This window comes from Schistocerca cancellata, chromosome 7 (assembly GCF_023864275.1).
Source record: "Schistocerca cancellata isolate TAMUIC-IGC-003103 chromosome 7, iqSchCanc2.1, whole genome shotgun sequence".
In the NCBI taxonomy this organism is placed as follows: domain Eukaryota; kingdom Metazoa; phylum Arthropoda; class Insecta; order Orthoptera; family Acrididae; genus Schistocerca; species Schistocerca cancellata.
In genome coordinates this window covers 609,657,285-609,679,758 of record NC_064632.1, presented here as the reverse complement: position 1 = coordinate 609,679,758, position 22,474 = coordinate 609,657,285, and the positions used below count along the sequence as shown (strand labels likewise).

The window sequence follows — 22,474 nt, the reverse complement described above, 5'->3', positions numbered from 1 at the left end:
GCTTTTTTTGGTGATGGTGACCCTGGATGATTCCACTGGAGACTTTCCCGTTTTGACTCTGGTTCGAAGTGATGACACCGTGACTCATCTCCAGCCACCACTCGCGCCGGGAACCCATTCCCTTCTCGAGCATAGCGCTGCAGATGAGCAAGACGGCCATTCGACGTGGAAATGGATGTTTGTGGTAAGGTCTTACGGGACCAAACTGCTGAGGTCATCGGTCCCTAAGCTTACGCACTACTTAATCCAACTTAAACTAACTTACGCAAAGCACAAGACACACACCCATGCCCGATGGGGGACTCGAACCTCCGACGGCGGGAAGCCGCGCGGACCGTGACTCGGCGCCTCAGACCGCTCGGCTGCCCCGCGCGACCATTCGACACGCTTCCCGGTGGGCTCGAAGACTGGGGGGCACCCACTGGGCACACACTTTGCGCATGTGCAGCCGTTCCCTCATGATGGTGACGCGGCGGCTGTGGCTTTCAGCGTCACTCGGTGGTCCTGGGTAACGAGTGCATCCACGAGCTGGACGAGGTCGTCGGTGATGCAGTGAGGTGCTCCGGCGCCGTCCACCGCCGGCTGACGACACCCGTCCTTCCCTGAAGCGCTTGTGCCACGCCTCGACCCTTGCAGTGTTCGCCGTATACTTGTGACATTCGTCAGTGAATGTCCGCTGTGAGAAAACGAACAACACCACTTTGTTCTTCTTTTGGCGCCTCCATGTCACTGTGTACGTTGCGAATGGCAGCGTTGGACGATTGATGCATGCCGCTGGTAGCTCTGTATAGTCACGTGACGTGCACGCGTGCCCCCTAGCGACGTGCTGTGAACTTCCACGCTCTGGTCGTAACTACAGCTCGTTACACACGGCACGATATTACCCTCCTTTCATCGGTTTGCGCCTTCTAGACTCTGGCTCGTTTCTTTTTTGATGCCCTTTATACGAGGTTGGACTGAAAAGTAATGGCTCCAATTTCGTAACTCTTAAAAAGCTGGCAGCATTGGCATGCGGCAGGTATTGGGTTGTTCCGCAGCCTCTCCTCTACAGCTCCAGTTGGCGGGAAGCCTTAGCGTTGATCGGTTGTGTTGTTACAGAGTAAAGTGTGGAATCCTGCGCAGACGGTCGGTCTGTCAATGCGATTGAAGCAATGTGCAGTCACTGAATTCTTGACAGCAGAAGGTGTCACCCCAAAGGAGATTCATCAGAGAATGAAAGCAGTTTATGGTGATGGTGTTTATGTGAGTACTGTGCGTCGTTGGGTGAACAGGTTTCAAGATGTTGAGGCGGGAACATCTGACCTGCGTGACAAACAAAGAGTCGGTCATCCTGTGACAGCAACCACCGAGTTCAACTAGCAAAATGTTGACAGATTGTTTCGAGACGATCGCCGTATCGCTCAGAGAGAAAATGCAAGCAAAATCGGCATTTCGCCAGAACGTGTGGGTCACATTATTGCTTTGCTTGGCTATCGGAAGATCTGTGCAGGCACCCCCGGATGCTGACTCCTGAAATGAAAGCGCACAGGCTTGAAATTTACGACGAACTACTCTCGCCTTACGAGAATGAAGGTGACGCCTTTCTCCATTAAATTGTGGCAGGAGATGAAACGTGGGTACACAATCACGACCCGGAGACGAAACGTCAGTCTGCGGAATATTGACACAAAGACTCGCCCCTTAAAAAGAAATTCGAGACGCAACCCTCTGCTGGTAAAATGATGTGGGACGCAGATCCGTATTGATTTCCTCGATCGTGGAACAACAATAAATTCGTAGCGTTGCATTACAACGCTGCGAACTCTGAAACGACTGCTAACAAGGGTCCGAAAGGAAAAAGGAAATGTTTTCCCGCAGCATGACAATGCCAAAGCACACACTCTACGCGCCACCACAGCCGAACTTCAGAGACTGAATCTGGCCACCGTACGGCATCCTACATAGATTCGACACTGTCTGATTTCCACCTGTTCCCGATAATGAAAGACAATCTGCGGGGATACCATTATGCTACTGATGAAGTCGTTGTGAGCCGGCCTGAGTGGCCGAGCGATTGTAGGCGCTAGAGTCTGGAGCCGCTACGGTCGCAGGTTCGAATCCTGCCTCGGGCACTGATGTATGTGTGTGTGTGTGTGTGTGTGTGTGTGTGTGTGTGTGTGTGTGTGTGTGTGTGTGTGCTGCCCTTAGGTTAGTTAGGTTTAGGTAGTTCTAAGTTCTAGGGGACTGATGACCTCAGAAGGTAAGTCGCATAGTGCTCAAAGCCGTTTTTGAAGACGTCGAGAGAACTGTGTGGTTGCGAAAACAGAGTGTCAACTTGTTCCGTGACGGCTTCAGAAATCTTGTCGATTGTTGGCAGATAGGTATCCAGTTAGCTGGTCATTATGTGGAAAAGTGAAAATGGTACTTAAAAATCACATTCTAAGGATTATTTAAGCGTTTGATTTATTAAAATATTCTCATCCAAAGCGAATGAACGATTACTTTTCATTCAGCGCTCGCGTATTAATTCACATCGCCGTATAGGTGGCGTGAATTACTTTGGTTTGAATTTGAGTGAAGCCCTTACGTTGTTGTTATTATTAATTATTATTAAAATACTATGGAAGCCTTCGAATGAAATTGCAAAGTAGAGTGGGTATGTTCGTAGTTGCTACGTTACGAGCTGCGGCGGCATTTCCCACCTCCCGGCTGAGTGTCGCGCGCCGCGTTGCAGGTGCGGGTGGAGGTGCTGGACCGCAACGACAGCCCGCCGGCGCTGTCGCCGTCGTCGCCGCGCGAGCTGTCCGTGTCGGAGGAGCTGCCGCCGGGCCCCGCGCCGCTCGCCGTGCTCGCCGCCACCGACCCCGACACGGAGGGCGAGCTGCGCTTCTCGCTGCTGCCGCCGCCGCCGGGCGCCGCCGCCGCCGCCGCCGCCGCCGCCGACCGCTTCGCGCTGGACGCGCGCTCCGGCGCCCTCACGCTGCGCGCGCCGCTGGACCGCGAGGCCGCCGACGAGTACGTGCTGGTGGTGCGGCTCTCCGACGGCGTCCAGCACTCCGACACCGCCATCACCGTGCGCGTGAGTACCCTCCTATATAGAGTACAGTGTCTAACAAAAAGAATCGTCGGCTTACAAAAATCGTATCTATTGCGTTATTTGAGGTATGTGCGTCAACGACGTACTGTTGCGAGAGCAAACTCTCGGGTTTTACGACGTTCCCGCTAGCTCTACTCCGTTCGTAAACGTGATGTAATCAAACACAAACTCGACGATTCGTCAGAAGGAGTACTACACCTACACATGTTGTTGCGCTCTCGGAAGTAGGTCGTACTTACACTATGTGATCAAAAGTATCCGGACACCCCCTAAAACACACGTTTTTCGTACCAGGTGCATTGCGCTGCCACTCACCGCCAGGTACTCCGTATCGGCGACCTCAGTAATGATCACACGTCGTGAGAGAGCAGAATGGGGCGCTCCGCGGAACTCACGGACTTCGACCGTGTTCGGAGGACTGAGTGTCACTTGTGTAATACGTCTGCACGAGAGATTTCCACACTCCTAAACGTCCCTCGGTCCACTCTTTCCGATGTGATACTGAAGTGGAATCGTGAAGGGACACGTACAGCACAAACGTGTACAGGCCGCCCGCGTCTGTTGACTGACGGAGAACGCCGACAGTTGAAGACGGTCGTGATGTGTAATAGGCACACATCTATGCAGATCATCACACAGCAATACCAAACCGCACCAGGATCCACTGCAAGAACTGTGACAGTTGGCGGGAGGTGAGAAAACTTGGATTTCATCGTCGAGCGGCTGCTCGTAAGCCACCGGCACGCCGGTAAATGCAAAACGACGCCTCGCTTGATGTAAGGAGCGTAAAAATTGGACGATTGAACAGTGGAAAATGTTATGTGCAGTGACGAATCACGCTACATAATACGGCAATCCTATGGCAGGGTAAGGGTATGGCGAATGCCAGCAAACGTCTTCTGCCAGCGTGTATAGCTCCAATAGTAAAATTCGGAGGCGGTGGTCTTATGGTGTCGTCGTGCTTTCCATGGAGGAGCTTGCACCCCTTGTTGTTTTGCGTGGTACTATCACAGCACAGGCCTACATTGAGGTTTTAAGCACCTTCTTCCTTCCCACTGTTGAAGACCAATTCAGGGATGGCGATTGCATCTTTCAACACGATCGAGCACCTGCTTATAATGCACAGGCTGTGGCGGAGTGCTTGCACGACAACAACATTCCTATAATAGACTGGTCTGCACAGGTCCTGGCCTGCATCCTATAGAACACCTTTGGGATGTTTTGGAACGCCAACTTCGTGCCAGGTCTCACCGACTGACATCGATGCCTCTCCTCAGTGCAGCACTCCGTGGAACATTGGCTGCCATTCCCCAAGAAACCTTCCAGCACCTGACTGAACGTATACCTGCGAGAGTGGAAGCTGGCCAACACCATATTCAACGTTAAAGTCATTTGAGCGAGCTGACCATATACTTTTGATCACATAGTGTATATATTATATTATTACCAAGTTACGTTACATTAAACTTTAAGATATTCAAATGTATCAGCAGCCGTCAACGTTGTTTTTTTTTTTTAATCACGCTTTACTTAACTAGTTCTTATTTGAAAAATCGTGTACAGTCACTGCCTCTGCAATGTTGTGCTCTGATTGCCGCGCTGTTAATGCGCAGTACGAAAATGGCTGAGGCTGCTTTCTGTTCCGCAGTGAAACACGGATGTCGAACGCGGTTAGTGTGTGTCGAGAAATAGGTTGTTCTTAAAGTTTATTATAAATTTATACAGTTAATCGGCTATGAAGTTTTCCGAGGGACTGTGTTAGATACAGTTGAAACACAAGTGTACGGTCGTGTATAGCGAAATTGGTAACGTAGTAGCTTCGAAACTGGTTGTAACATATGGTTCGCTGGTTTAAGTCCCGCTCGAGTCAGTTTTTTTTTCCCTCGTGCAGTTCGAATTACTTACATATCGTAATTTTAATTTTTCATGAATAATGCACGTCTTCTTGTTTCTAATTACGTATTGCACGCGAAATTCCTGTTTTCATTTCAAACATTAATACCCAACTAACAATATTTCGTGAAAGACTCTTTATAAAGGTTGCATAAATTAAGCAAAATAGCAATTTCAATTATTAAAGCAAAAATGAAAGACCAAATACAACTCATTTGGACTATGTCCATTGTTTTATGCCACAGATGTGGCGTAGAAACATGAAAAACAATCATTTTTACAGCGTCGAGTACACCATACAAATGCTGCATTTTTACATTTGCCACAGTACCATTACCATATGAACCCTACAGAACTGATCTGGAGGCAAGTTAAGGAATTTGGCCCGAGAAATAACAAGACTGTTAAGCAGTTCACTCTGGAACCTCTCGCACGCAGCTGTTCATTGTCACCGCCAAACGCTGGCGGGATATACACACATAAAAAAAAAAGTGTTGCATCACCTTGGTTCCCAGAACTCCTGAAGATAGGCGTTGACTATGGACATTGTATCACAGATAGTCTCTTTGACTGTTCAGAGATGTCACCAAACTCGCCCAAAGATGTAAACAACCATGCATGAGCAGCGCCTATTAGACGGAAGGGGTCCGAGAGCCGATCAGTTCCGGTCATTCCATCAGCAAGGAGGTCCACGGCTCTTGCTGTCAGTAGTTCAACCATGCCTAAACGGTCAATGCCGCGGTTCGATTGCGTCCGCATTGTTAGTTTGCCCCAGGAAGGGCTCTCACCAAGGCAAGTGTCCAGGCGTCTCGGAGTGAAGCAAAGCGATGTTGTTCGGACATGGCGGAAATACACAGAGACAGGAACTGCCGATGACATGCCTCGCTCAGGCCACCCAAGGGCTATTACTGCAGAGGATGACCGCTACCTACGGATTATGGCACTGAGGAACCCTGTTGAACCACCACACAGCGAGACCTTCAGAGGTGGTGGTCCAGACTGCTGCACACACCGGTTGAATAATGCTTTCCGTGCTGCCACAGGACGCCGTGTTACGACTCAAACTGTGCGCAGTAGGCAGCATGACGCGCAACTTCACTCCCAACGTCCATCTTTGCAACCACGACACAATGAAGCGAGGTACAGATGGGGCCAACAACACGCCGAATGGACCGCTCAGGATTGGCATGACGTTCTCTTCACCGATGACGTCGCATATGCCTTCAACCAGACAATCGTCGGAGACGTGTTTGGAGGCAACCCGGTCAGACTGAACGCCCTAGAAACACTGTCCAGCGAGTGCAGCAAGGTGGAGGTTCGCTGCTGTTTTGGGGTCGCATTATGTGGGGCCGACGTACGCCGCTGGTGGTCATGGAAGGCGCCGTAACGGCTGTAGGATACGTGAATGCCATCCTCCGACTGATTGTTCAATCATATCGGCAGGCATTTGTCTTCATGGACGATCATTCGCGGCCCCATCGTGCACATCTTGTGAATGACTTCCTTCAGGATAACGACATCGCTCGACTAGAGTGGCCAGCATGTTCTCCAGACATGAACCCTATCGAACATGCCTGGGATAGACTGAAAAGGGCTGTTTATGGACGACATTACCGACGAACCACTCTGAGCGATTTACGCTAAATCGTCTGAACTTGTGGTTAGTATGCCACGACGAATACAGGCGTGCATCAATGCAAGAGGACGTGCTGCTGGGTACTGGAGACACCGGTGTGTGCAGCAGTCTGGACCAGCACCTCTGAAGGTCTCGCTGTGTGGTGGTTCAACATGCAATGTGTGGTTTTCATGAACAGTAAAAAGGGCGGAAACTAAGTTTATGTTGATCTCTATTCCAATTGTCTGTAGAGGTTCCGGAACTGAGGTAGTGCAAAACTTTTTTTGGTGTGTGTAGTTGTAAATTACGCACTCCAAACATGCAACTCAATCCGAGTATTCTTCATTTTCTTTGGTGATAACGGATTAACTCCAATGACATCACTCTAATCGCTATGAAGTACCACTGTAACAGTCACTGTTATTAATTATCAAATGGAAAAACTTTGAGTTTCGATAAGGGTGACCAACAACTTGCTGAGTGCCGAATTTTCCTTTCTGCGATAAAAATCATAAAGATGTCGACGGATCTCACGAAAAGTAATTTACACTGGTAATGCGTTTATCGATATAACGTATTTTCCTGAAGAGCTTGAAGCTTTTATGTCATGCCAGATTCCTTTTATTTCTCGAATATATCCTTACCAATCTTCGCATTGCTGTTTTTGTTTAAGTTGAGAGCTGCAGCAGTTCCGTCGATTACACATTGAACGGGGAGAAGTAGGACACGGTTAAGTTTCTCACTCTCAGAGAGGAGACATGACACGTGCCGAATTTCTGTCGGCTAACACTGCACAGCAATCCCTTGGCCTGGAGAATGACGCGGAGCTTGTGGCCACTCGTAACTTTCGACAAATTTCTTTTTGACATTGTTCAGTACCAAATATCAAATGACAGTAACAACGAATAAAATAATTCCTGGAACACTAAACAGGACAACAACGAAAATCACAGTGTATGGCGATAACATAAAGCTGCCAGAAACTCAAACACTGTGTAAGCAGGAAGTGTTGCGGTGGCGGGCTGCAGGTTTGCCAGCCCGCGGTGCTCGTCGCGTGTCGTGGGACTGGCGCGATGTGATGCCGGACGCGACCCCCCCGCCCCCCCCCCCCCCCCGGCCTTACTACTTCCGTTGCAGCTGCACAGGCTGACAGTCTGTAGTGTGGGTGCGTGAGCGTCACCATTCTATTCTCACACGAGTTGCCGCCTAGCCCTGTTACCTGAAGACTGCCCTTTGCTCACGCCTCCACACCACGTTTAGTCCGTGAGGCCTGCCGTTCACATACTGGTCCAGTGATCGTGAGTATCTTCTGTACCGTAGAGACGTTGTTTCCACACAAGCGTGTGATGGATGGATGTCACGTCGTCTGCGCAGATACACAGCGGCGATCAGCGGTCTACTGTGAGCCAAATCGCTTCTGGTTTGAATGTGGGCCGTCAGGGATCCATCTCTACCGGACTGTGCGGAGACAAATGAATCACGTAGGCATACTCGACGATAGAAACTGATTCTGTTTGGGGCTCGCACGGCAAAAACTAGAGGAGAGAGACAAACTACTACGATATAAGAAGCTCTGTCCGTATCGCCAATAGACGAGTAAAATCCTTCTAGGTCCTGTATTCGGTGTGCACGAGACTGACTTAGGGCCGGTAACGATTTCTTTAGTAGCTAAGCTGGATTTATATAACAGTAGCGACCAGGCCCGGCTTCACATGAATATCTGTGGCCGTACGATTTATTGTATAATGTCTCCGTCGATCCGTTGTGGATACAGGACGGCCGCCAGTCAGATATTTACCAAAGAAAAATGCCCAAACATCCGTATGTTTTTAAAACTTATTGTTATATTTATTATACTTATTGACACGATCAGTTTCGGCCCCTATGCACTCCATATATAATCAGATACGCTGACGCGCTCATAACCGAAGCCATTAGTACTTGGACTCCGTAAATGTTTTTGTGGACTGTGTACTTCGAAGAGTTGACAACAGGTGAGCACACCAGTAGTCCGTGAAATTCTGAAAGACTTGAGACAGATGGTGGTCAAGTTGCTCTGCGGCTGTTTCCTTTACCGTTATTCGCGCCAGATACAGCCTGACCTCTAGCCAACCAGCTCCTAGCCGACATCGCTGGCACGAGATGTCGCTCCTAATGCCTCCTAAATATGGAACAGATAAAAAAAATAACACTTTCACTCTCACCATTACTGAGATTACGCCGAACATACAGACTGAAAGCGCACCGCGGGACTTTAATTTGTAGAAAGTATAGATATAGATTCTTTACAGAAGACTGGTAAAACTGGTAGAAGCCAACCTCGGGGAAGATAGGCTGGATTTCGGTGAAATTAGGAACACGCGTGGCAATAGTGACCATACGACTTATTTTTGAAGATAGATTAAGGTAATGCAAACCTACGTTTATAAGATTTGTAGTCCTGAAGAAAGCATTTGACAATGTTGACTGGAATACTCTCTTCGAAATTCTGAAGCTAGCAGGAGTAAAATACAGGGAACGAAAGGCTACTTACAACTTGTACAGAAACCAGTCGGCAGTGATGTATGACGTTGAATTCTCGCACAGACAAGCTGTTTTTCCTGTGACTGAAAAAATTATTACATTTTGCAGCGTTTCTTGTCAAATGTCTTAAAACAATCCCTTTTTGGTACAAGACACAGAAAAATTGGAGATTTTCCACATTTCGTAGATTAATACCCCTGAAGGTAAAGCCTACCTACTACACCCTCCTGGCCAGTGACTAAATCTGCGTATCGTGCAGTATTCCGTGGCTCAGGTGCTGATCTTTCTCCTTTCTCTTTCCAATCCATTTGCAATGTCTCAGGCAATAATTCACTAATACATTTGAGTAATAACTCATCTTAAAGACTTCCTCTTTCCTTTTAAAACAACTTTTCGTTGCATAAGAAGAAACAGCGCCACAGAATAGGAAGAAACTGCTACACCGCTGGCGCCCACACAACCGTGCGCGGCGTCTGCTAAAATTGCGCACCATCCGCAACTTTTTCACCAGAGACAAATAGAATATCTCTGTACTGAAACGGTCAAACGGTGCTTGCAATCGCCATTGTCCATCCAAAGTCGAAACTTTAAACACGTAGCAAAAAAGGGTGTGCGATTTTGATGTCGCTCGGGGGCAACATTGCTCAACGGACGGTTGACCCAGCCTCGTATGCCCCTACCACTACTTATTTACGAGCTCTGCGGTACTGCAGGTTGAAGAAAGCCGGCTCCCCCCTGCCGCAGACAGTAGGCGCAGGAAACGTGGAGTCGCAGTGTGATCTTAACGCCGGTCTGCCGTAGAGTGGAAGATTATGCGAGATCGCACAGTACAGATGGCGACATGTCGCCGAAAGGACTGCAGTGCACTTGTCCAGGAGGCCGCTCGAAGGTGCGACAGTATGGTGATATAGTGCAGTTAGAAGACGATTACTGGCGAAGAGATTGCGTCGTGGAAGACGTCGTACACAGTTTCGTAGGTGACAGCGAAAGAAGTGACCGGCAGTGAACTCGGAAGCATGGGTGAGAGCCAGCGTACGGATGACGTGGTCGCCGCGCTCAGCAGGTGAATCGGCGCTTCCAGTCCGCAGGCGTCGCAGCCAGCGCCTGGCCCTCGCTCGAGACCCTGCGGAGCGAGGCCGAGCCGTATCGCACGCTGGCTGGTAAAGTCACGAGGCCCGCGGGAAAGACAGACCGCGGCGAGTACGTCTCGAAGGTAGACGGCCTGGACTCGCTCGCTCAGTTCAGCGCAAAAAATGCGTTTCTGAACCTGTTAACTCGCATCTCGGCGTGTACGTACTAACGATGATTGCATCTTCTACTGGAATCTGCTGTTATGTAGACTTACTGATTAACAGTACTACAACAAAATTTAATTTAAAGTCAGTACTCGATATAAATGGTATAACTGCTTGTTTATAGTGTATAGTATCTTCTGCTTAACAGTCCTCATTTCATAAAAGAAGTGCTGCCTTATGGAACTGGTAATTATTCCGGCATAATTTTAATTTTATTCTAAAGCAGTACAGACGTAACAAATTACAAATAGGTCTATGGGCTTCCGATCGTTGTAGGACTAATAACAGTAAGACTTCGTAACACGGGATTCCAGTAGAAGATGCAGTTCTCGTTTGTACGTACACACCTAGTTACGAGTTAACAGGTGTACAAGCGTAGTTTGTCTCCTGAATTGAGCAAGCGAGCTAACGCAGACCTAGCTTCGTGACGTACGCGCCGCGGCCTGTCTTTCCCGTAGGCCTCAGTCTTTATGGCGTGTACACGCTGTGTCTAAGACGACAGAGAACGCGTATCAACTTCTCTTAGCGTTCCTCACGCTAACTGTAATGAACATTTTGCAGACTAATTAAACAGGCAGCTTATTATATCTTCAATCGGTATATTCACTGCAAGTTTGGAAGCTACTGATGTCTTTATTTTCTTTCAAAATGTGAACCTGCCAACGTCTGAAAAAAAAAGAGCTCACAATAAGCTTTATAAACAATAAACGTCGTATCGAAAGCGTCAACGTTACAGTGGCTCGATTGAGTTTTGCGGTGGCAGAGGTCCCGTGTTCGAAACTGTCTAAGGTCCGGTTTTTTCTTAGTGCAAAAAATTGCCGCCAAGTAGCAGCGTAGTATGGAGTCCGCGTTACACTAGACAGAAGTAGGGCATTATCTTCAAAAATGATTCAGTTGTTAAAATCAAAGACCGGAATCTCTAATCTACATCTACATGCATACTCTGCAAATCACAATTAAGTGCCTGGCAGAGGGTTCATCGAACCACCTTCACAATTCTCTATTATTCCAATCTCGTATAGCGAGCTCTGATTTCCCTTATTTTATCATGCTGATCGTTTATCCCTATGTAGGTCGGCGTCAACAAAATATTTTCGCATTCGGAGGAGAAAGCTGGTGATTGGAATTTCGTGAGAAGATTCCTCCCCAACGAAAAACGCCTTTGTTTTAATGATGTCCATCCCAAGTCCGGTATCATTCCAGTGACACTCTCTCCCCTACTTGCCGATAATACAAAACGTCCTGCCCTTCTTTGAATTTTTTCGATATACTCTGTCACTCGTAAGTGGAAGGACCCCACACTGGGCAGCAGTGTTCTAGAAGAGGACGAACTAGCTTAGTGTAGGCAGTCTCTTTAGTAGATCTGTTACACTTTCTAACTGTCTTGCCAGTAAAACACAGTCTTTTGTTAGCCTTCCCCACAACATTTTCTGTGTGTTTTTTTTTCCAATTTAAGTTGTGCTTGATTGTAATTCGTAGGTATTTAGTTCAATTTACGGCCTTTACAGTTGACTGATTTATCATCTAACCGTAGTTTAACGGATTCTTTTTAGCACTCATATGGAGTTCTCACACTTTTCGTTATTGAGGGTCAATCGCCAATTTTCGCAACTTACAGACACAGTGTCAAAGCATATCTTCCATATTGTCGACCAATTGCAAATATCGTTGAAGAGCGGGTTTTGTGTGTCTGAAAAGTTTTGCCAGTGTGATTAGTTTATTACTAACGATCGTTGAATTTAATCTTGAAACACACTTTAGAGATTTTAAATCTCACCAGGGAGAGGCACTGGTGTCAGTCTGACTTACTTACCGTGAGACATTAGTCGCTTCTAATGCTAAAATTAACTTCTCATTTCGTTTGTGTGTACATCGCAGGTGCAGTATTTTTGCTGAAAATAGGTGACCAAATAGCTTTTTAGTCAAATACGAGTTTAAAGTGACTGTAATGAACTGAGAATATTTGCAAATGGTTTTTCATATCGGTAAAATGTGAAGTGTTGTTGACATCACTCGCCGCACGGAGTAGTCGCGTGGTTTGAGGCGCGATGTCACGGATTGCGCGGCGCCTCCCGGGGCACGGGTGTGTGTGTTGTTCTTAGCATAGATTAGTTTAAGTAGTGTGTGAGTCTAGGGACCGATAACCTCAGCAGTTCGGTCCCGTGACTCATTTGACACTTACTTTCAAAACATTTTAAAATTTGCAGGATTGCGTTCATTGCAGTTTCCAAATATTGATGAATACTGGACTGAACAATTCTGTTTTGGAGTAAAATAGAATGAAAGTGTTAAACTACCTGGAAAAATAATCCATGGCATGCTATGCCCTTCTACATGTCTGTTTCGTGTGTCAGGTTCAAATGGCTCTGAGCACTATGGGACTTAACATCTATGGTCATCAGTCCCCTAGAACTTAGAACTACTTAAACCTAACTAACCTAAGGACATCACACAACACCCAGCCATCACGAGGCAAAGAAAACCCCTGACCCCGCCGGGAATCGAACCCGGGAACCCGGGCGTGGGAAGCGAGAACGCTACCGCACGACCACGAGATGCGGGCATCGTGTGTCAGGGCAGACTGCTTTCCTTACATACAGTATCATTAGTGATGCCCCAAGCATTTAGGATTGTAATGAGCAGCATCAACAAAACTTTGCATTTTACTGATTTGATATGTGTGCCTGTCGACAATATGGGGGATATGCTGTGACATTTTAACAACTGAACCATTTCTGAAGGTAATTCCCTACCTGCGTCGAGTTTAACGTGGACTCCGTACCACTCTGCTGTTCGGCGGCAATTTTTGTATTAAAAAAAAAAAAAAGAAAGAAAGAAAGAAAAAGCGGGCGCTACATAGCATCGGACTCGGAACCTCAGCCAGCGCGAAACTTCATTGGATCGAGTGAACCACTCTAACATCGACGCTTTCAATACAACGTTTACTTTTTACAAAGCTTATTGTGAACTTTTCTTCCCGAAACGTTGACAGGTTCACATTTTCAAAGAAAATAAAGACACCAGTAGCTTCCAAAATTGCATTGAATATGCCAATTGAAGATATAATGAGCTGGTTCTTTAATTAGTCTGAAAAAACGACAACCGGAACGAACACAGAAGTCGATACGCGTCCTCTGTCGTCTTCGATATACGTCACAGTGACGTCACGCGCGACTTTACCAGCGTGCAATAAGAATTACCCGCGGAAGGAGAGGCCGCTGAGCAGTGTGCGGTGTGGAGACGGGCAGGCGGGCGGCGACTAGGGCAGGGCAGGGCAGGGCAGGGCACGGCTGCGCGCTGCCCCCCGGAATGCGGCCGCTTAATTTGGCGGCATTCCTGCGCTGGCAGACATCCGTCAGCCGCCGCCGGCCGCTTTGTGGCTTTTTATCGCGCGGCCCGCCGCTCGCCTTGGCATTCCGCGCGCGGACGGACCGCGAATTGCTGATAACTGCTGCCGCTGCCGCTGCCGCTGCCGCTGCTGACGTCGGCACAGTGGCAGGGGGCAGGCGGGGGCCCGGTCGCTGCTGTCCAGGCCGGGGCTGCGAGCCGCGCCGCGGGAGAGAGGGCGTCCACTACCTGCCCCTCCCCTCTCACCCCCAATATGTCTGGAGACACCGCGTGTTTCTCGTTGCAATCAATGTTGTCATCTCAACAGTCTAACGAGGAACCCCTCGAGTGCAAGGTTGCAAGTTCAGTTAATAAGGCACACTTGAAAGCGTCGCGTTACCTATAACGACAGAAAAAACGTTAGCTGGCAATGACTCGCCATGTTCGTGAGGAGGGCGACGGACAATGAGTGGCGGGAGGTGCAGAGATCTTCCTTCTCAGGGATGTATATATTACATCGTCGGCATTCGACAAATGTTCAAAACAAACTATCAACTTGCACCGTGACCACCGAATGAAAACTAGCGCAGCTCACTAATCACAAAGGTTCGCACTAACGACATCGAAGGTGAAATACACTGAAGAGCCAAAGAAATTGGTACACCTGCCTAATACCGTGTAGGTTCCCCGCGAGCACGCAGAAGTGCCGCAACACGACGTGGCACGGACTCACGTTTCAAGTAGTGCTGGAGGGAATTGACACCACGAGGTCTCCAACGCTGTCCATAAATCCGTAAGTGTAGGAGACGGTGGAGATCTCTTATGAATAGCACGCTGTAAGGCATCCCAGATATGCTCAATAACGTTCGTGTCTGGGGCGTTTGGTGGCCAGCGGAAGTGTTTAAACTTGGAAGAGTGCTCCTGAAGCCACTCTGTAGCAATTCTCGACGCGTGGGGTGTCGCATTGTCCTCCTGGAATTGCCAAAGTCCGTCGGAATACATAATTGACATGAATGGATGCAGGTGACCAGACAGAATGATTACATATGTATCACTTCTCATATATCCGGCCGCTGTGGCCGAGCGTTCTAGGCGCTTCAGTCCGGAACGGTGCTGCTGCTACTGTCGCAGGTTCTAATCCTGCCTCGGGCATGGATGTGTGTGGTGTCCTTAGGTTAGTTAGGTTTAAGATGTTCTAGGCGAATGATCACCTCAGATGTTAAGTCCCATAGTGCTTAGAGCCATTTGAACCATTTGAACTTGTCATAGTCGTATCTAGACATATCACGGGCCCCAACTGGACGTGCCCCACACCATTACCTCCACCAGCTTGAACAGTCCCCTCGCGACATGCAGGGTGCACCGATTCATGAGGTTGTCTCCTTACCCGTATACGTCCGTCCGCTCGATACATTTTGAAACGAGACTCGTCCGACCAGACAACACGTTTCCAATCATCCGCAACCAAATTTCGGTGTTGACGGACCCAGGCGAGGCGTAAAGCATTATGTCGTGCGATCATCAAGGGTACACGAGTGGGTCTCCGGCTCCGAAAGCCCATATCGATGATGTATCGTCGTAACTGCCGTCTGCTTCACGTCTGCTGTGCAGCGAGCTACCCTAATTTAAGTATTAACTGTATTTTTCTTACTTGTCACTTGTTCTTCCGTGTGTTTTTGCTTTTAGGAAGCTTTAATTGTCGAGTCCTAGTAATAGTGTTCCACAGATTTCGTGTTTGTTTTGAATACAGTCAGAGAGAGTCCCTTTAGCTACAGTGCCAGTAGTGCTAGTGTTTGTTTTCAATACAATCCAGAGACAGGTAGTGCTATTTTCTTTGAATTCTACAAGAAGTGGCTAGCAACCAAAGTTCAGTCAACAACCAGCCGCCTTAGTGAATTAGCAGTCTAGTTTTAACTCTCTACAGTAAATTGGTTTCTTAGGATGGATAGGATGTGTGACTCCTGTGTACGGACGCAGGAGGAGCTGGCCACTGTTCGGCTGAGCGTGTTGATGGCCGCGGTCAGCCGTCTTCAGGCTGCTGCCTCGGAGTGTAGCGGCAGTGGGGAGTCTGGTGCGTCGCAAGGTACACCCCAGGTGTTACATGCTTCACCCACTGTCCCTGCTGTCGAGACATCTTCGCGGGTACCGGGCGCGGTTGGGCCACCCTCTCCCCAAGGCGAGTGGCGGGTTCAGCGGCGTTCGCGGCGCACGAGGCGGAGGGTCAATGTGGAGGCTGGCCGTGTGGCGTCGCCCGCTCTGCCTGTGAGTGGACAAGTGGCCGCTCCTTCAGCAAGGTCCGAGCAGGCACACGGGGGGAGGGGTTTATTAGTTATTGGGAGCTCCAACGTTAGGTGGGTGATGGAGAGCCCCTTAGGGAAATAGCGGGAAGGTCGGGGAAGAAGGCCAGTGTTCACTCTATCTGCTTGCCGGGGGGTCTCATCCGAGATGTGGAGGAGGCCCTGCCGGCGGCGATAGAGAGCACTGGGTGCACCCGACTGCAAATTGTTGCTCATGTCGGCACCAATGACTTCTGCCGTTTGGATTCAGAGGTTCAGTTCGTACAGGCGGTTGGCGGAATTGGTGAAGGCGGAAAGCCTCGCTCGCGTGGTGGAATCAGAGCTAACTATTCGTAGTATCGTTCCCAGAACCGATCGCGGTCCTCTGGTTTGGAGCCGAGTGGAAGGCTTAAACCAGAGGTTCAGACGATTCTGCGGAGATCTGGGGTGCAAATTTCTCGACCTCCGCTATCGGGTGGAGAAATGTAGGGTCCCCCTGAATAGGTCAGGCGTGCACTACACGCCGGAAGCGGCTACAAGGGTAACGGAGTACGTGTGGAGTGCACATGGGGGTTTTTTAGGTTAGAGAATCCCCTCCCTAGGCCCGACAAGACGTCTCCTGAGACGCGGCAAGGTAGGAGTAGGCAAAATGCAACAGGGAATAACAATATTAATGTGCTAATAGTAAACTGCAGTAGTGTCTATAGAAAGGTCCCAGAACTGCTCTCATTAATAAACGGTCACAACGCCCATATAGTACTAGGGACAGAAAGTTGGCTGAAACCAGACGTAAACAGTAATGAAATCCTAAACTCAGATTGGAATGTATACAGCAGAGACAGGCTGGACAGTGAAGGGGGAGGCGTGTTTATAGCGATAAGAAGTGCAATAGTATCGAAGGAAATTGACGGAGATCCGAAATGTGAAATAATTTGGGTGAAGGTCACGGTTAAAGCAGGCTCAGTAATTGGATGTTTCTATAGGCCCCCTGGCTCAGCAGCTGCTGTGGCTGAGCACCTGAAGGATAATTTGGAAAATATTTCGAGTAGATTTCCCCACCATGTTATAGTTCTGGGTGGAGATTTTAATTTGCCGCATATAGACTGGGAGACTCAAACGTTCATAAATGGTGGCAGGGACAAAGAATCCAGTGAAATTTTTTTAAGTGCTTTATCTTAAAACTACCTTGCGCAATTAAACAGAGAACCGACTCGTGGCGATAACATATTAGACCTTCTGGTGACAAACAGACCCGAACTATTAACGCAGAACAGGGAATCAGCGATCATAAAGCGGTTACTGCATCGATGATTTCAGCCGTAAATAGAAATATTAAAAAAGGTAGGAAGATTTTTCTGTTTAGCAAAAGTGACAAAAAGCAGATTACAGAGTACCTGACGGCTCAACACAAAAGTTTTGTCTCAAGTACAGATAGTATTGAGGATCAGTGGACAAAGTTCAAAACCATTGTACAATATGCGTTAGATGAGTATGTGCCAAGCAAGATCGTAATAGATGGAAAAGAGCCACCGTGGCACAACAACCGAGTTAGGAAACTGCTGCGGAAGCAAACATAAACATAGCCAAAGCCTTGCAGACAAACAAAAATTACGCGAAGCGAAATGTAGTGTGAGGAGGGCTATGCGAGAGGCGTTCAATGAATTCGAAAGTAAAGTTCTACGTACTGACTTGGCAGAAAATCATAAGAAATTTTGGTCTTATGTAAAAGCGGTAGGTGGATCAAAACAAAATGTCCAGACACTCTGTGACCAAAATGGTACTGAAACAGAGGATGACAGACTAAAGGCCGAAATACTAAATGTCTTTTTCCAAAGCTGTTTCACAGAGAAGGACTGCACTGTAGTTCCTTCTCTAGGTTGTCGCACAGATGACAAAATAGTAGATATCGAAACAGACGACAGAGGGATAGAGAAACAATTAAAATCGCTCAAAAGAGGAAAGGCCGCGAAGGACCTTGCCCCCCTTCTTCCAGCGGTGTACCGTAGGTCTCTAGAAGAGCGTAACGTTCCAAAGGATTGGAAAAGGGCACAGGTCATCCCCGTTTTCAAGAAGGGACGTCGAACAGATGTGCAGAACTATAGACCTATACTTCTAACGTCGATCAGTTGTAGAATTTTGGAACACGTATTATGTTCGAGTATAATGACTTTTCTGGAGACTAGAAATCTACTCTGTAGGAATCAGCATGGGTTTCGAAAAAGACGGTCGTGTGGAACCCAGCTCGCGCTATTCGTCCACGAGACTCAGAGGGCCATAGACACGGGTTCACAGGTAGATGCCGTGTTTCTTGACTTCCGCAAGGCGTTCGATACAGTTCCCCACAGTCGTTTAATGAACAAAGTAAGAGTATATAGACTATCAGACCAATTGTGTGATTGGATTGAAGAGTCCCTAGATAATCGAACGCAGCATGTCATTCTCAACGGAGAGAAGTCTTCCGAAGTAAGAGTGATTTCAGGTGTGCCGCAGGGGAGTGTCATAGGACCGTTGCTATTCACAATATACATAAATGACCTTGTGGATGACATCGGAAGTTCACTGAGGCTTTTTGCTGATGACGCTGTGGTGTATCGATAGGTTGTAACAATGGAAAACTGTACTGAAATGCAGGAGGATCTACTGCGAATTGACGCATGGTACAGGGAATGGCAATTGAATCTCAATGTAGACAAGTGTAATGTGCTGGGAATATATAGAAAGATAGTTCCCTTATCATTTAGCTAAAAAATAGCAGGTCAGCAACTGGAAGCAGTTAATTCCATAAATTATCTGGGAGTAGGCATTAGGAGTGATTTAAAATGGAATGATCATATAAAGTTGATCGTCGGTAAAGCAGATGCCAGACTGAGATTCATTGGAAGAATCCTAAGGAAATGCAATCCGAAAACAAAGGAAGTAGTTTACAGTACGCTTGTTCGCCCACTGCTTGAATACTGCTCAGCAGTGTGGGATCCGTACCAGATAGGGTTGATAGAAGAGATAGAGAAAATCCAACGGAGAGCAGCGCCCTTCGTTACAGGATCATTTAGCAATCGCAAAAGCGTTACGGAGATGATAGATAAACTCCAGTGGAAGACTCTGCAGGAGAGACGCTCAGTAGCTCGGTACGGGCTTTTGTTAAAGTTTCGAGAACATACCTTCACCGAAGAGTCAAGCAGTATATTGCTCCATCCTACGTATATCTCGCGAAGAGACCATGAGGATAAAATCAGAGAGATTAGAGCCCACACAGAGGCATACCGACAATCCTTCTTTCCGCGAACAATACGAGACTGGAATAGAAGGGAGAACCGATAGAGGTACTCAGGGTTCCCTCCGCCACACACCGTCAGGTGGCTTGCGGAGTATGGATGTAGATGTAGATGTTTCGTTGAATGGTTCACACGGTGACACTTGTTCATTGCCTGCACTGAAATCTGCAGCAATTTGCCGAAGTATTGCACTTCTGTCACGGTGAACGATTCTCTTCAGTTGTCGTTGGTCCCCTCCTTGTAGGATGTTTTTCCGGCCGCAGCGATGCCGGAGATTTGATGTTTCTCCGGATTCACGATATTGACGGTCGTCCGGAAAAATCGCCACTTCATCGCTACCTCGGAGATGCTGTGTCGCCACGTTCAAAGTAGCTTTAATCTTGATAGCCTGCCATTGTAGCAGTAGTAACCGATCTAACAATTGCGGCAAACACTTGTTGTCTTATATAGGCGCTATCGACCGCAGCGCCATATTCTGCCTGTTTACGTACCTCTGTATTTGAATACGCATGCCTACACCGTTTTCTTTGGCGCTTCATTCCACATTGGAGTAAACAAACCGCGCAGTACGTTCAGATAGGTATTGACTGTTAAAGAATGCATATAGAATCATGTTGGTGTAACGGGGTGAGGAGAACTGATGGAATGTGATTGAACGCGAAACGCTCTGTTGTGGAGATTATGGTGCCGCTGGCTATCATTTAATGCGCACCTGTAGGATAGTATGATAATACGTTCTGTAGGCACGGAAAAAGCAATCATCCAGAGGCTGAATTTGTCCAGTGGTTCAAGGTCGTATGAACTGCAATGTCACACACTTCTCACGAGGGATAGTTTTCAGTAAAGGAATACGACTTTTATACGCAGAGCAGGAATCAAACACAAGCAAGTTATTTTGACCGGCTATTGGCCACAAGCAGTGCTCATACCATAGTTGCAATTCTCTTACGCCCATTTTCCCACTCTTGCTTGCTCTGACATAAATATTTCCTACTGCCCTATGCAAGATTAAGCACACAAGAAAGAATCGTAGTGGACAGAGTACCTTCAGCTTCTCGTAGCACAGTAAATAAGTTTCTAGCCAGATTAACAATCGGCATTAATTGTATATGAATGCATAACGGAATTGATGTTAATTGATCTCGCTACGACTTTTCAGGTACCTTTCTTTAATTTTCAGGGTTCATTTCATATGCATTTCCTCTTCAAACCCCGATTGGTCAAAGATAACTTGCTTACTGAACGATAGGGTAAGTTTGTTTATCTTATCTTCAAATTTTCGGCCCGATGCCGCAGTTTGCTGTGCATCGTGAAGTTGAAGGTTTGTTTCAGATTTCGTTATCTTATGTCTTGCAGGGTTGTAGCACTGTTGGAAACTATGCAACTATCGAGTGCTTCCCTTGAAATCACTGTAATCTATGTCGCGCGCAGTGTGATGTGCATGGCGTAGTAGGTCACTATAACGCACATTGTGCATATTGTACCGAGCACCCTTGAAAAGCGTAAACACCAGTTTTCGTAACAAGTGCGCCTTGAATATGCGTATTTTTTCTAAACCACTACACAATCACATTGCCGCGAACTTATTCGAAATCTGTTCCTAACACTGCGGGTGATCTTCCGTTTAGGTTATTATGTTTCAGTAGCCGCTCCTTGGACAACGACTGTCTTTTACTGCGTTTCACAGGAGACGGGATTTGTGGCTACCTGTCCGACAAAGACGACGAATACATGGGTCGACACAGCTTTCAGTATGACTTTTACTTGTTAAGCAATTACCGTCATCATTGTACTCCTCATGAACATTGTTCGCACAGCCGAGCGTATACCACACATACGTTCAATTCACTCTCCTTGCCAGTTCTTTGTCACTCGGCAAAATTCCTTGGGTTCCTTTCTGACGAAATGTCGACTTCGGCAACTGTTGTTGTAGATAAAATGCAATGTTTGCTTTGCTTATCGTTGCCATTGCTCTGCTTTCTATCAACGCCACTAGCACTGTAGCACTGTTCTGAGTCACTCGTCGACTAAGCAGTTCAACTACGCTCCGTATCCTCCGGCCGCAGCGCCTGTTGCCATTATGAGGAAAGGACAAGTACTTTATTTCACTTCCTGTAATATCGCGTGAAATCACCAACAGCTTTAATCCTAGCACAGTTCGGTGCACCTTTAACCCATACGGACACAGACTCTTGCTTCATTTAGTTTACGACGATTCCTTGTCCCAACAGCAAGGAATGGGATGGGAATAAGTGAAAATACTAGCAGAAGATACCGAGCGAGGTGCCGCAGTGGTTAGCACACTGGACTCGTATTCAGGAGGACGAGGTTCAATCCCGCGTCCGGCCATCCCGATTTGGTTTTCCGTGATTTCCCTAAATCGCTACAGCCAAATGCCGCGATGGTTCCTTCGAAAGGCCACTGGCGACTTCCTTCCCCGTCCTTCCCTAATCCGATGGGAGCGTTGAGCTCGCTGTCTGGTCTCCTCCCCTACAACAACACAACTAGCGGAAGACAGAACATGGCGATCGTTTGTTGCAGCTGTGAGCTCCACAAACGGTGGTAAAGACTGTCACCGTGACTTTTCCGGCGGAGGGGGTTGTCTCGAATTTCTTCTTTCGTGGTGAATGAGGATGATGCCACTGCATGGACTGCCTTTTTGTTTCTGGTGCAAAGTAGTGCACCCAGCTTTCGTCCACCGCAACGGTCGGTGACAGAAAGGCCTCTGCGTCGGTCTCAGAGAAAGCCCCAACATTTCAGATGAAATGGCCTTTCTTTGAATCGTGTGGTCCGCTGTGAGTATGCGTGGAACCCATCGTGAGCACCTCTTTGAATATCCGAGAGTCTGCATCATTGCAGACGCCCTTGCAATGCTGACCGACAACTGTAGTGTCGAGTTGTGATGCGCCGGTCGGCACGAATATCGGCATCCGCGCAATTCCGCCCGCCTGCAGCAGTGGCCGTGGCAGGAGGTCCCGAGCGCGACTGACCGTGGAGCTCTGTTTCTGCATTTCCTGAGGCTGTCTGTAACTTTCTTTACCCATCGCCCAACTGCACTCCTATCCACTGCAGCTTCGCCATACACTGCACACAAACGTTTGTGGATGTTCACCACGGTTTCTTTTTCTACACACAGAATTCAATAACAGCACGCTGCTTGTAACGTGAGTCGTATGTAGACGCCATTTTGACGCTGT

At 47.8% G+C, this 22,474-nt stretch overlaps 1 protein-coding gene across 1 annotated transcript in view; it reads left to right on the top strand.

Annotated features, from left to right (window-relative positions):
* The first annotated feature begins 2,637 nt into the window (after positions 1-2,637).
* LOC126092940 (cadherin-related tumor suppressor-like) overlaps positions 2,638-22,474 on the top strand; it is a 518,310-nt gene continuing 498,473 nt past the window's right edge. The window contains exons 1-2 of the mRNA XM_049908671.1: positions 2,638-2,757; positions 2,855-3,058. Of these exons, the coding sequence (XP_049764628.1) occupies positions 2,638-2,757; positions 2,855-3,058 (324 nt within the window). The remainder of the gene's footprint in view (positions 2,758-2,854; positions 3,059-22,474) is intronic.